At 39.3% G+C, this 15,011-nt stretch overlaps 1 protein-coding gene across 1 annotated transcript in view; it reads left to right on the forward strand.

Annotated features, from left to right (window-relative positions):
• dnai7 (dynein axonemal intermediate chain 7) overlaps window positions 1–15,011 on the forward strand; it is a 51,494-nt gene that overhangs the window by 30,426 nt on the left and 6,057 nt on the right. The window contains exons 14-15 of the mRNA XM_088346829.1: window positions 7,033–7,325; window positions 14,449–14,607. Of these exons, the coding sequence (XP_088202955.1) occupies window positions 7,033–7,325; window positions 14,449–14,607 (452 nt within the window). The remainder of the gene's footprint in view (window positions 1–7,032; window positions 7,326–14,448; window positions 14,608–15,011) is intronic.

The raw sequence follows: 15,011 nt of genomic DNA on the forward strand, positions 1-15,011 counted from the left end.
AATAAACCCTCTTAATAACTTTTATTCTCAAACATTACATCCCTGAATCTCAATTTAACTGTGAGCCCCAGGCCACCACCTAAGGCACACTTTTTATGCAATTAATTTACTAGTCTGTCCCTTGTGAAAATGCTAGTAGAAAAACTACTATGTGGCTAAAATGAGTTTGACACCCCTGGTTTGAAGTGAGCTGAAATGATTTCCTCTTTTGTGCTTTTAGCACTAATTTGTGGTTGCACGACACAATACAGCGACATTTAGTGGTGAAATAATACACCTTCTCTCTTTACTTAACTAGCAATAACTCTTTCGGTGCCATTGACAGCTATTGACCATTTGCACACATGTGACCCAACCACGTGCAACACCATGACGGACGTTGGTAAGCCAGTTTTTCGTAGCTGGTTACTGTGCTTTGTTTGTTGTGCCGACAAATGCACGGCGTGAAATGCTCCCATTGCGCAAACGTTATTAAAACTACTTTGTGTCTACATTTCTGGGGAATGTAAGAAAAAATATTAGCATTGGGGCATTTCCACCTTGTATAGAACTTTTAAGCATGTTGAAAATATTTACTTTTAGGAAATTACGTTTTCTCTTCCTAACATTCGTCTCATTTTTTCCGTTGATAATTTGGCAGTTAATAAGCTTTATGGTAGAGCACATAAAGTTTTCGATACATGTGATATTTGGAAGATTAATGTTTTTAATCCCTGGCTAATCACAATAAATGCAGCCCATTTACGCAGTAAAAAAATGCAACGGTAAGACAGTAATGTAGCTAGTTAGCACGAGCTAACCTATTATTTTGAGTTTCTTTGACGTGACTAGTTACTACTTAACATTAAATTGCTCGGAAATACAGCAAACGTACCTTGTAAAAAGGGTTTGCTGTAAATCCTGGAAAACTTCAGGGCTGCCAGTGTTGTGCCTTGGCCCAACACGAGTCCCTTCGGTCTTTTTGCAGAAAAACATTGTCGCCTTCTGTCTTCATCAATAGGGACATAATTCCAAATCGAGCTTTGAACCTTGCCCACCGCACAGCAATAAATCACCGTCTGAAAAAGTGGTAGTTATATTCATCTGTCTTCATTATTGATATATGTTTTAGCTCAAACCATATTTCAAGTGTTGACCGCTAGGGTGGCTTTGCCGACCATCATGGATCTAGTTCTGCTGGAGAAAGCAACGTTAAGTCACGTGCAAAGGGTCGATAAATGTCAATCACATTTTGTTTTCTCCCTCTGTACTTTATGATATTTTGTGCTAGTCCTCTCAAACCTAATAATACATGCTACCTTGATTTGTCTGTAGCTCCAAAAGTTTGTGACAGTCTCTTAGAGAGATACACCGTTACAAGCGTACCCAATACTGCTAGTAGACAGTTGTAACATTATGATTTATTTTAACAAATAAGCTTAAGATATTTCAATATTTGACAAACTCTTTATTTAATAAAAATATGTGACAAGAATAGCATGGAATAAAGCAAAGTGCTTGTGTAAGATCTATCCATTAATCAAACTCAAATCAGAGTTTGACAAGCAGGTGTGGCAAATGTATAAGCCAGTGCCTGTGGTGAATGCAACCTTCCAAGGCAAATCGCTTGCAATCAAAACTTTGCATCTACTTTTCTTTTTTTGCTTTCTTTTTTCTCCTTTTTTTGGGCTTGCACTTGTCCATAGATTATACAAAAGTATTGGATGTGCTTCAACTGTCCCTATACCTATCAGCTATCATTAAGCTAACACATACCTGTCAACCTCCACGGCTATATATTTTCCTTACAAAATAATCTTACACCATATTTTTTTTTTCAAACGTGTTTATTTATGTAGTTTAACATGTTATATTGTACATGTGTTTTGTCATATCATATACAGGACTGTCTCAGAAAATTAGAATATTGTGATAAAGTTCTTTATTTTCTGTAATGGAATTAAAAAAACAAAAATGTCATACATTCTGGATTCATTACACATCAACTGAACTATTTCAAGCCTTTTATTATTTTAATATTGCTGAATTTGGCTTACAGCTTAAGAAAACTCAAAAATCCTATCTCAAAATATTAGAATATCATGAAAAAGTATACAAGTAGGCTATTCAACTAATAACCTGAATCATCTAATTAACTCGAAACACCTTGCGAGGGTTTCCTGAGCCTTAAAAACACTCAGCTTGGTTCAGTAAACTAAATCACAAGTATGGGGAAGACTGCTGATCTGACTGCTGTCCAGAGGACCATCATTGATACCCTCCATCAGGAGAGTAAGACACAAAAAGACATTTCTCAAAGAGCAGGCTGTTCACAGAGTGCAGTTTTAAAGCATATCCACAAAAAGTCTGTTGGAAGGGAAAAATGTGGCCGGAAACGCTGCACAACCAAGAGAGATGACCGCAGCCTTAACAAAATTGTGAAGAAGAGCCGCTTCCAGAATTTGGGGGAGCTTCAAAGACAGTGGGCTGAAGCTGGAGTCCAGGTATCAAAAGCCACAGTTCACAGACGTGTCCGGGAAATGGGCTACAATAGCCGTATTCCCATGGTCAAGACACTTCTGAACTCAAGACAACGGAAGAAGCGTCTGACTTGGGCTATGGAGAAGAAGCACTGGACAGTTGCAGAGTGGTCCAAAGTCCTCTTTTCAGACGAAAGCAAGTTTTGCATTTCATTTGGAAGTCAAGGCGCCAGAGTCTGGAGAAAGGCTGGAGAGGAGCAAAATCCAAGTTGCTTGAAATCCAGTGTGAAGTTCCCACAACTCAGCAATGGTTTGGGGAGCCAGGTCAGCTGCTGGTGTTGGTCCAGAGTAAATGCAACTGTGTACCAAGAGATTTTAGAGCACTACATGCTTCCATCTGCTGAAAAGCTCTATGGAGATGAGGATTTCATTTCCCAGCATGATCTGGCACCTGCCCACAGTGCCAAAACCACCAGTAACTGGTGCACTGACCATGGCATCACTGTCCTTGATTGGCCTGCTAATTCCCCTGACCTGAACCCCATCGAGAATTTGTGGGGTATAGTTAAGAAGAAGATGAAAGACACCAGACCTACAAATGCAAATGAGCTGAAGGCCGCTATCGAAGCATCCTGGGCATCAATAACACCTCAGCAATGCCACAGGCTGATTGCCTCCATGCCACGCCGGATTGATGCAGTAATCCGTGCAAAAGGATTCCCAACCAAGTACTGAGTGCATCAATGGACATTTTTAAATGTTTGATTTAGTTTTGCTGTTATAAAATAATTTTTTTACTTGGTCTGAGGAAGTATTCTAATATTTTGAGATAGGATTTTTGAGTTTTTTTTCAGCTGTAAGCCAAAATCAGCAATATTCAAATAATAAAAGGCTTGAAATAGTTCAGTCGATGTGTAATGAATCCAGAATGTATGACATTTTTGTTTTTTTAATTGCATTACAGAAAATAAAGAACTTCATCACAATATTCTAATTTTCTGAGACAGTCCTGTATATTGTTAATTAACATTTTGTTCTGAGATACTAAGTTGCTCGACATGAATGAAGTTTATAATAAAAAAAAGTTCAAAAATTAAGTAGCTTGGACGTTCACTGTAGAAGGAAAAAATACATGCAAATATAATTAAGCAGAATAATACATTTTCTTATTTAAATAATTCATTTTCTGCATTAAATTATGGTTGGTAATATACTGATTAAAGGGATAATCACAAACCTGTCTCTTGTCAATTTCTCCTTTCATGCTTCTTCTTTTTCTTAACTTCTTTATACTACATAATAATTCGTAATATAATGCATCACGGCAAATGAGCCGTTTGAGAGCTCTCTTTAATGAGTTGAGCCAAAAAAGACGGTTTTCTAAAAAGAGAGGGACCTCCTTTCACTACACAACTCGAACTCGTTTGACTTGATTGATTTGCCGTTTCGTGATAGTCGGTGTATACCGGATGGTACCCATAAATGACAAATTTGCGTTTTTCCGTACAGATTTTCTTGTACGTCATACACGTCTTGAAATGCAAAATAAACGTACTTTGTACAGCAAAAACGTACAGTTTGAAAGGTATGCTAACATTTTCTCACTTTGGCTGTTAGCTAGCATGACAAAAACTCACAAGATCGAAGCCAGTAATGTGGATATTAAAGCCATGTGCCAGAAATGTGTCAATCTTTGGCATTTTTGATATAAAACCAAAAAAGCGAGAAAAAAAGTTTGAAATCTTACCTGAAAATGTGGTTTTTTGAGTCTTCAGACGTCGTGTATGAGGTTAAAAAGGAAAGCAGAGTATTGTATGTACAGTGAAGAAAATAAGTATTTGAACACCCTGCTATTTTGCTATTTCTCCCACAAAGAGAAATCATGAAGGGGCCTAACATTTCATCTAGGTGCATGTCCACTGTGAGAGAGATAAACTAAAAAAAAAAATCCAGAAATCATAGTGCATGATTCTTTTGATGATCGTGTGATATAGCTGCAGATAAGTATTTGAAGATCTGATAGATTTTTTTTAAATTTTGTACAGTAGCCTTTGTTTTCTATTACAGAAGTCAAATGTTTCCTGTAGTTTTTCACAAGATTCTCACACACTGCAGGAGGGATCTTGGCCAACTCCTCCACACAGATCTTATCTAGGTCAGTCAGGTTTCTGGGTTGTTGCTGAGATTTTCGATTGGGTTCTGGTTTGGAGACTGGCTGGGCCATGCTAGAACCTTAAAATGCTTCTTATGGAGCCACTCCTTGGTTTTCTGGGCTGTGTGCTTCGGGTCGTTGTCGTGTTGGAAGACCCAGCGACGACCCATCTTCAATGCTCTGACTTAGGGAAGGAGATTGTTGCCCAAAATCTCACAATACACGGCCCTAGTCATCCTTTCTTTAATGCAGTGCACTCGTCCAGTCCCATGTGCAAAAAAACACCCTAAAAGCATGATGTTACCACCCCCACACCCCAAAAGCATGATGTTACCACCCCCATGCTTCAGAGTAAGGATGGTGTCCTTGAATTGTACTCTTTATTCTTCTTCTTCCAAACACGCTTGGTGGAATTATGACCAAAAGGTTACATTTTGGTCTCATCTTACCACAAAACTTTCTCCCATGACTCCTCTGTATCATCCAAATGGTCATATGCAAACTTAAGACGGGCCTTGACATGTGCTGGTTTAAGCAGGGGAACCTTTCGTGTCATGCATGATTTCAAATCATGACGTCTTAGTGTATTACCTAGAGTAACCTTGGAAATGGTGCTCCCAGCTCATTTCAGGTCATTGACTAACTCCTGTTGTGTAGTTCCGGGCTGATTCCTCACCTTTCTTAGAATCATTGAGACCCCACGAGGTGATATCTTGCATTGGACACCACTCCGGTTGAGATTGACCGTCATGTTTAGCTTCTTCCATTTTCTAACGATTGCTACAACAGTAGACCTTTTTCCACCAAGCTTCTTGACAATTGCTCTGTAGCCCTTTCCAGCCTTGTGGAGGTGTACAGTTTTGTTAATGGTGTCTTTGGACAGTTTTTGGTCTTCGCCATGTTACAAGTTAGTCTTACTGATTGTATGATTGGACTGGTGTCTTTATGCAGCGACCTCAAACAGGTGCATCTGATTCATGATGATACATGGAGTGCAGGTGGACTTCTGATGGGCGGACTAACAGGTCTTTCAGGGTCAGAATTCTAGATGATACACAGGTGTTATAATACTTATTTGCAGCTGTATCACACAAATAAATTGTTAAAAAATCATGCATAGTTATTTCTGGATTTTCTTCGTAGTTGATCTCTCTCACAGTGGACATGCTCCTACGATGACAATTTCAGACCCTTCCATGATTTCTAAGTGGGAGAAATGGCAAAATGGCAGTGTTCAAATACCGTAAATTCTGGACTATAGAGCGCACCTGATTATGACCCGCACCCACCACATTTCGTGAGGAAAACTGATTTTGTGCACCTGTATAGCCGCGTGCGCCCACATTGAAAAAACGCAATACAAACACGAAATTAACCCATACTGGTCCAAAAAACACAGCCGGCAAAATGAACGGAAAATGATACCCGTACTTAAGATTTAATGCAGACCTGCAGAGTCCGGGTGCCCGTCGAAAGTAATCCAAGGAAAAAAGTGTATATTTCCGAAGATAAGGGTGGGAAAAATATATATCCACTATTGTCGGCCGGGTCCACAAACACGTCTCACCTTTACTCCACTTCCCGTCAGCCCGCGTTTGCCCTGCCCCTTCTTTCTCATTTGCTCGTGCAAAACATCAGAATAAGTTTCTAAAATAAATACATTACAAAAATATACAGTTGCAAATACATATTATACATGGTTACACATATTTACAAAGAAAGACGGTACACCGAGAGAGTTTTCAAAGCTTTAATAATAATATTATAACTTTCATCCCAAACCGTGCCTGTGAAGGGTAGCAAAACGCTACTCGCAACACAGTAAACAGCTCTGTAAAAAACCAAACCGTACTTGTAGTAAGCACGGATCCTTATAACTGACGTCATCAAAGTCGTCTTCCTTCAGTATGGGAAAGAGACTTTGTCATCTAGACGTCGTCCCACGCTCCCTTATTTAAAAACACGCTAGCATCACGCTCGCAAAGTTAAGTTTACGTGCGGTAGCTCTGTTTCCTTCTATATCGGACTGCTCGATTGCGTTTAGCTTAAAAGTTGCGTCATGTGCCTTTCTTTTTGCAATTTGCATGATGAGGATATGTCTACGCTAATTTAATTTGTGCACAAGCCAAGAAGTTGCAGTCTAAATCTTACCTTTTGTACTCGAGCGCCGCTGGCGGCCGTTAGAAAAATTACATAAATTGGCCGCATCACTGAATAAGCCGCAGGGTTGAAAGTTTGGAAAAAAAGTAACGGCTTATAGTCCGGTATTACGGTACTTATTTTCTTCACTGTAAGTGGCAGCAATAAAACTCTCTTCTAATTCATCTAACTTAGACCGTTACAACTGCCCCCCGTGTTACGACTCCCCCCGTGTTTCAAATCCCCTATTGAAGTTTTATTTTGTGATGTCTCCTCACATAGGCAAGTTTTGGAGGATGGATGGCATCATCGACTTTTCTCACAAAGAGCAAGTTCAGGAGGAGGTGGCGGTGGTGGCGGAAGGAGAAGGGGAGGCGGGAGAGGAACAAGAACAGGAGGAAGTAGCCGGGGTAGCAAAGGTCTCCTTCAAGATGGACTGCTTCTACCCCTTTGTGTTGATGCAACAAACCTATGCCAACTTTCCCTTCCGGAGTTGGGAGCTGAGACCTATGGGGAAAGACTCGGCACTGTTCAGCATTCAGGGAGCGCTCATTGACCTCAGCATCACCATTCAGGCAGGCATTCCACAATAGTAATGCATACATCATGAGTCAATTTTATCTGTCAATTTTCTTTGATATACTTTACCTACAAGGAATTGAAATTTCATTTCACCTTCACCTATGCGTAGATAGTAACGACAATAGTGCAGATGCAGAGATCAGTCCTAACCTAAATAATACTACTAAATAAAAGTGCAAGTGACCTTTCGTTTTATACTGAAGTAATACAACTAACATATAAGACACGACATTAAGTGTTCCAAGCAGCAGCAGCAGTAGTAGCAATAATATAATAACGAATAAAGGTAAAATTTAAAAATGTGAAAAGATAAAAATCAGTACAATAGTAATGCAATCAGCAGGTGAGCGGAAGTTGGTATGCAGTCGTGAGTGTTCATTTCTTCTTTCCGGGTGTGTCATTGCCTGGTGGATGAAGCTATTAGCAAGCCTAGTAGTGCGGGACCAAAGGCTTCTTTATCTCTTTCCAGAGGGTAGGACGCTGAATGGGCAGTGTGCAGGGTGGGTTGCATCATTGATAAGAGAGATAGCTTTGCGGATGAGGCGCGTTTCGTAGACATGTTGCAGAGAGGTTACCCCAATTAACTTCTCCCCTCTTCTAACATACATGCCAAATGTGGACATTAAAAAGTGGAACATTTCATCACACTCCAGTTTTACTCGCAGAACACAATCTGACTCTAGATTATTTAAAAAACAGAAAACAAAAAAAACAACGTGCTTGTTTGAAACCAGGAGTGGCCAACTATTACCAAAATGGAAATCTAATGAAAAATTGATAGGCGCTGTTAAACGGAAAACAAACAAAAACTAGACAATTCCCGCGGCAATTGTAAGATTGGGGAAAGTAGTTGTGATTGATATGGCGTATCGCTATAAAAAGACATATCACAAGAGTACCGGTCGGGCCAGAATTTTTGGTGGATGAATCATTGGGCTACCTCAAAAGCTCTGGGAGGAGTTACTTGTTAAACTTTGGCGGAAGAAGATAGATAAAATACTAGACAATTACCGCGGCAATTGTAAGAGTTGTGATTGATCTGGAAGATGATCCCGGCAGGTATATATAACCCCGGTTGTTAGCATTATGAGTTAGCATAAAGTTTTTGAATCAGAGAGAGGTTTCTGTCATTTCTTAATTGGTTCTGTGGGGGGACTGCGTGTCTTACCCAAGGACACTTCGGCATGTAACACGGACAAGCCGGGATTCGAACTGGGATCCCTTAATCCTCAAACGATCGTTCTACCTCCTGAGCTACTGCCGCCCCGCATAACTCATCAACACAAGGCCTTTCGCGAAATTTGTAAATATGAAGTCTTTAAAATATTGCCATTACCCAAATTTTTTAGCATGAAAAAGTTAGCGTTTAGCCGTTAGATAGATAGATAGATAGATAGATAGATAGATACTTTATTCATCCCCTAAGGGAAATTCACATTTCCAGCAGCATCCCTGAGCTGAGAACAGTACAATAATAAAGCCAAAAGAATACAATATACAAATACCCAGTGTGACGTGCAAATGCCCACTGTAGCGTGTTATATAGAGTAACTAAATAGTGCTACACAGAATACATATCGCAGTAAGATTCGGTAATATCCAATGTAGGTGGTGTGGTTTTATGTGGGCCTTTACTCTGCCGGGTGGAGTTAAAGAGCCTCATGGCATGAGGAAGAAAAGATCTCTTCTGTCTGTCCGTAGTACAAGACAGTGACAGCAGTCTGTCGCTGAAACTGCTCTTCTGTCTGGAGATAATGCTGTGTAGTGGATGCGATGGATTGTCCATGATTGACCTCAGCTTTTTCAGTGCTCGTCTCTCAGCTACTGTTGTTAGGCTGTCCAGCTCTTTGCCCACAACAGAGCTCGCTTTCCTAGCCAGTTTATTGAGACGAGAGGCATCCTTCTTCTTGACGCTGCCTCCCCAACACGCTGCTGCATAGAAGAGGGCGCATCACTTTTTAGCATGTACCTGTTAGCATAACTCATCAGCCTGAGGCCATTAGCATAATTTGTAAATATGAAGTCGTTAAAATGTTGCCATTACCAAACATTTTTAGCATGAAGAAGTTAGCATTTAGCCATTAGCATCACTTTATCGCATTTATTCGTTCGCATAACTCATCAACATGATTCCATTAGCATAATTTGTAAATATGAATTTGTTAAAATACAGCCATTACCCAATTTTTTTAGCATGAAGTAGTTAGCCTTTATTTGTTAGCATCACTTTTTAACAGGTATCCATTAGAATAACTCATCAACATGTATCCATTAGCATAATTTGTAAATATGAAATCGATAAAATATTGCGATTACCAAAATTTTTTACTATGAAGAAGTTAGCATTTAGCCGTTATTATCATTTTTAGCATGTGTCCGTTAGCATAACTCATCAACATGTACCCGTTAGCATAGTTTGTAAATATGAAGTTGTTAAAATATTTTTTTGCATGAAGAAGTTAGCATTAAATTGTTAGCATCACTTTTTAACAGGTACCCATTAGCATAACTCTTCAACATGTACCCAACGCCAGCCCAACTTGTCACCAACAGTTTTTACTGCTAGCATGAGTAAGCATAGCATCAACCCCTCATCGCTAATACTTGGGCTGGCTATATCACTTTTAGGGAATGTAATGAAATGAAATGAAATGATCTGCATTTATATAGCGCTTTTCAAGTCAATGACTTCCCAAAGCGCTTTACAATGTGCTCCACATTTCCCAATAGCGGCCTTGCTGCCATGTAAGGCGCTAACCTGCTTATTGGGGGTATTAGGGGTTCAGTGTCTTACCCAAGGACACTTCGACGTGTAACACGGACGAGTCGGGATTCGAACTGGGATCCCTTGGTCCCAAGACGAGCGCTCTACCTCCTGAGCTACTGCCGCCCCGAACATATAACCACTTCGTCTTGCATTTGTTGGGAATGTAATACAACTTAAACCATTCCGTCTTTGTTTTTGTTGTGAACGTAATCGAACGGTAATGCACACCGTATATGAAATCCTCCCCCCTTGCGTGAAAGCCCATTCTGCTGCGCTTCCAACAAAAGCGATCGTATTCTATATAAAACGCTTGTTAAAACAAAGCGAGCTAATTGTAACAATTATTTAAACAAAGTGCGATCGTATTCTACAAAATGCGTTTGTTAACGCGGATGAAAAAGTCACCAACGTCAATGCAAAGCGATTGCAGCAGAATGCGCGTTCACGCGAGGGGGGAGGGGGGGTGGTTTGCGTAGGAGTCGGATTTGGGCACAACACCGGCTGGGGAGCTTTTATACCCGTGGTCCACACGAGAAAATGACGCGGAAATGACGCGATGAGGAAGCGGAACAGTCGCCGGCGTCTGTTTTGCGGGCATACCACCGATGAACAGCGGGTTGGCCAATTTTGCGCATTTTCCATCACGGGCAACCACGGGCAAAAAAAAAAACGCAAAATTTTACCCGCGATACAGACGCAAACGGCTGTGTGACCGGGCCCTAACTAGACAATTCCAGCGGCAATTGTAAGAGTTGTGATTGATCTGGCAGATGTTGGTAGAGAACCGGTAGCGTTAAGTTGTTAGCATTAGTTTTTAACTCAGAGAGATGTATTTGTCGTTTTTAATTTGGTCCTGTGGGGGGGACTCTGGCTATGCCAGCCCAACTAATCACCAACAGTGTTTACAGCTAGCTTGCGCTAATGTTTGGGCTGCCTATGCCAGCCCAACACTTAGCTAGCATCGCACATTGCTGTTAGCATCCTCTTGCTAGCATACACTCTTTGGAATTCACCATTTACCCATGGTTAAAAGTAATGTGGGTCGAGCCTCCTCAAGCAACCCTGGACAGTCCCTGATTACTATGACTACCCTCTGGAAAAGCCCTGTGTTCTGTGCCTCCCCATTATATTGAATGGGCCCATGTATTCTGGATGGGAGACTTTCAAAATACATTAGACCGGATGGTGACTTTTTTGGGTCTCTGGGGCCCCTTGCGCTCGTATCGCTTCTCCGTATGGTCGCAGGGAAGTCCTGATTGGGCCGGAATTTTTGGTATATGAATCGTTGGACTACTCCAAAAGCTCTGGGAGGAGAAGCCCGTCAAAATTCGGCGGAAGAAGATATATATAATAAAAAGATCTCGGGGGATTATAATAGTTGCTTTACAGCACTTGGCAATGTAGTTGTGCCTTGCTAAAGCAATTACAACTAAAAAGAGTGGGGGAACTTAAATAAAAATAATAATGATAACTATAACAACATGGCTAGTGTTTTTACAGTATACATATACTAACACACCATGTGTATATATATATATATATATATATATATATATATACGCACACCACACACACACACACACACGCACACACATATATATTATATATATATATATATATATATTATATATATACATATATGTACAAATCATTTTCAAATACTTATTTTCTTCACTGTACACATATATAAATATATACACATATATATACTGGACTGTCTCAGAAAATTAGAATATTGTGATAAAGTTCTTTATTTTCTGTAATGCAATTAAAAAAACAAAAATGTCATACATTCTGGATTCATTACACATCAACTGAACTATTTCAAGCCTTTTATTATTTGAATATTGCTGAATTTGGCTTACAGCTTAAGAAAACTCAAAAATCCGATCTCAAAATATTAGAATATCATGAAAAAGTATACAAGTAGGCTATTCAACTAATAACCTGAATCATCTAATTAACTCGAAACACCTTGCGAGGGTTTCCTGAGCCTTAAAAACACTCAGCTTGGTTCAGTAAACTAAATCACAAGTATGGGGAAGACTGCTGATCTGACTGCTGTCCAGAGGACCATCATTGATACCCTCCTTCAGAAGGGTAAGACACAAAAAGAAATTTCTCAAAGAGCAGGCTGTTGACAGAGTGCAGTTTCAAATCATATCCACAGCTGCTGGTGTTGGTCCACTGTGTTTCATCAAGTCCAGAGTAAATGCAACTGTGTACCAAGAGATTTTACAGCACTACATGCTTCAATCTGCTGAAAAGCTCTATGGAGATGAGGATTTCATTTTTCAGCATGATCTGGCACCTGCCCACAGTAACTGGTGCACTGACCATGGCATCACTGTCCTTGATTGGTCTGCTAATTCCCCTGACCTGAACCCCATCGAGAATTTGTGGGGTATAGTTAGGAAGAAGATGAAAGACACCAGACCTACAAATGCAAATGAGCTGAAGGCCGCTATCGAAGCATCCTGGGCATCAATAACACCTCAGCAATGCCACAGGCTGATTGCCTCCATGCCACGCCGGATTGATGCAGTAATCCGTGCAAAAGGATTCCCAACCAAGTACTGAGTGCATCAATGGACATTTTCAAATGTTTGATTTAGTTTTGCTGTTATAAAATTTATTTTTTTACTTGGTCTGAGGAAGTATTCTAATATTTTGAGATCGGATTTTTGAGTTTTCTTCAGCTGTAAGCCAAAATCAGCAATATTCAAATAATAAAAGGCTTGAAATAGTTCAGTTGATGTGTAATGAATCCAGAATGTATGACATTTTTGTTTTTTTAATTGCATTACAGAAAATAAAGAACTTTATCACAATATTCTAATTTTCTGAGACAGTCCAGTATATATATATGTATATATATATATATATATATATATATATATGTATATATAGGTTCCCGAGCCCTGCAGTACAGTATCAATATAATTTAAAGTATTGCGACAGAAATACTACAAAAAATACTACAAAAGAATAATTACTACAGACGTATTGCGACAGAAATACTACAAAAAATACTACAAAAGAATAATTACTACAGACATATTGCGACAGAAATACTACAGATATACTAAAAAAGTACTTCTGCCATAATACTGTGATACAAAAATACTACCTCAGATTTATTATGGGAGACATCCTACAAAAATACAACTACAGTAATACTAGACAACTACATTTTAAAATTTAGTGCCTAAAACAAGGATTGAATATAATATTTTGCTTTAATTGTGAGTGTTTCAAAACAAATTTGAGATGTAATGAAAAAGATTGATGGGCCCCATGGCCACATATTTGAAGTCAATGCGGCCCCCGCCTCAAAATACTTGCCCACCTTTGCACAATGGTGGTTGACGCAGAGAGACACAAAGGGAGAGGTCTGAAACTCAATTGAGTTTGAGGCTGTTGAAGCTAGGATCCAGGTGAGGTTGGGCCAATTGGGGTTTTCCACAAAAACAGCTCATATGAAAACATTCCGCTGCACCTAATGGGACAGTGTTTTATATTTGTACACTAGATGTTGCCGTACTATATAGAGGAACGAAAAATAATAAGATTATTAACTACTGTAAGACTGAATGTTAGCAAGTAGCACCCTTTTTCTTCACATCTTTTCATCCAGCTTTTCTCAAAGAAAGACAAAAAGAAGGAAGATTTTTTTTAAATGAGTAAAAATGGGGAAGGAGAAATAAGAAAAATAGGCAAAAAAGGAAATTGGGGAGAAAAGTACGGAAAAATAAAATGAAATTTTGTGAACCTTTTTGTTCATTTTTCAATTTTCTTTATTTCTTGAGTTTTACCTTTCGGTGTTATTTCTTTGATTCATTTTTCTCTTTTCTTTTTTTATCTATACATTAATTTTTTATTTTCTTATTTTTGTTTCAAAAATAATAAGATTCAAGATTCAAAGTTTTTACTGTCATATGTACAGTAATAAACCACGATTCCCCGCACAATGAAATTCTTATTTTGCTGTCCACACAGTTGCCAGCGTAATAAAACTGAGAAACTGTATACATAAAACAATTTTACGAAAAATAAAAAGATGAAAATACAAGATCAACTCAAAGATGTGTTAAGGCAATTAGATAGAAATAAGATAAAAAATATGATTTAAATAAAAGGTGCTTTTTGGTCACTTTGAGTCTCTGTGGTATGTGTTGTTTTGCCTCGCTTTTATTTTTGGCGCACGACAAAACACGGAGACATTTAGTGGGAAAATAATACACACTGTCACTTTAACTTTTACTTTTTATTTTAGGGCGGGTCTCAATCTATCACCACCGGGCTGTGAATTTGAAAACCCCTCCACTAACGGACTGTTTTTCTAGTAGGGGAATCAATGCATGCTGCAAACAGAGCGAGAATTGAATCTCCCAAACCTTTTTGACAAGTGGATGAGCGCACAGGATCTGCAACGGGCCATGCTCATGGCCGGGATCAACATTTTTGTCAATGAACACACCGACAAGTTTGTCACATCCTGCGAAAAGGTCACCAATGGCAACAGCCCTCATTTATTTGTAGTTCTAGAACAGGGGTGTCTAAACTTTTCAGAAAGTGGACCAGATTTGGTACACTAAAACATATGAGGGTTGATTATAATACATGAATTCACCCTCCATGAAAGGTTTGTAGTGTTTGGCGATCAGCGTTTCAACCCCATAGCTCGCCTTTGTAGCATTTTATTTGACTTGGAGGACCTCGTCCAAAAGTACTCTTATCTGTAAAAAGAGTTTCCGGTTGCTTCACCTTTTCACAGCGTTTGTTTTCAGTTAGCTCTTTGTAGTCGCCATGTTTTGTCGGGCATTGTTTATTCTTTGAAAAAAGCCATGGTCATGGCAAATAAAGCAGACGGCGTTATTTCGGATTGCGATGAAATTTTTTTTTACTTGTC

The sequence above is a fragment of the Urocampus carinirostris genome, chromosome 11 (assembly GCF_059441175.1).
Source record: "Urocampus carinirostris isolate Australia breed hairy pipefish chromosome 11, RoL_Ucar_1.0, whole genome shotgun sequence".
In the NCBI taxonomy this organism is placed as follows: Eukaryota; Metazoa; Chordata; class Actinopteri; order Syngnathiformes; family Syngnathidae; genus Urocampus; species Urocampus carinirostris.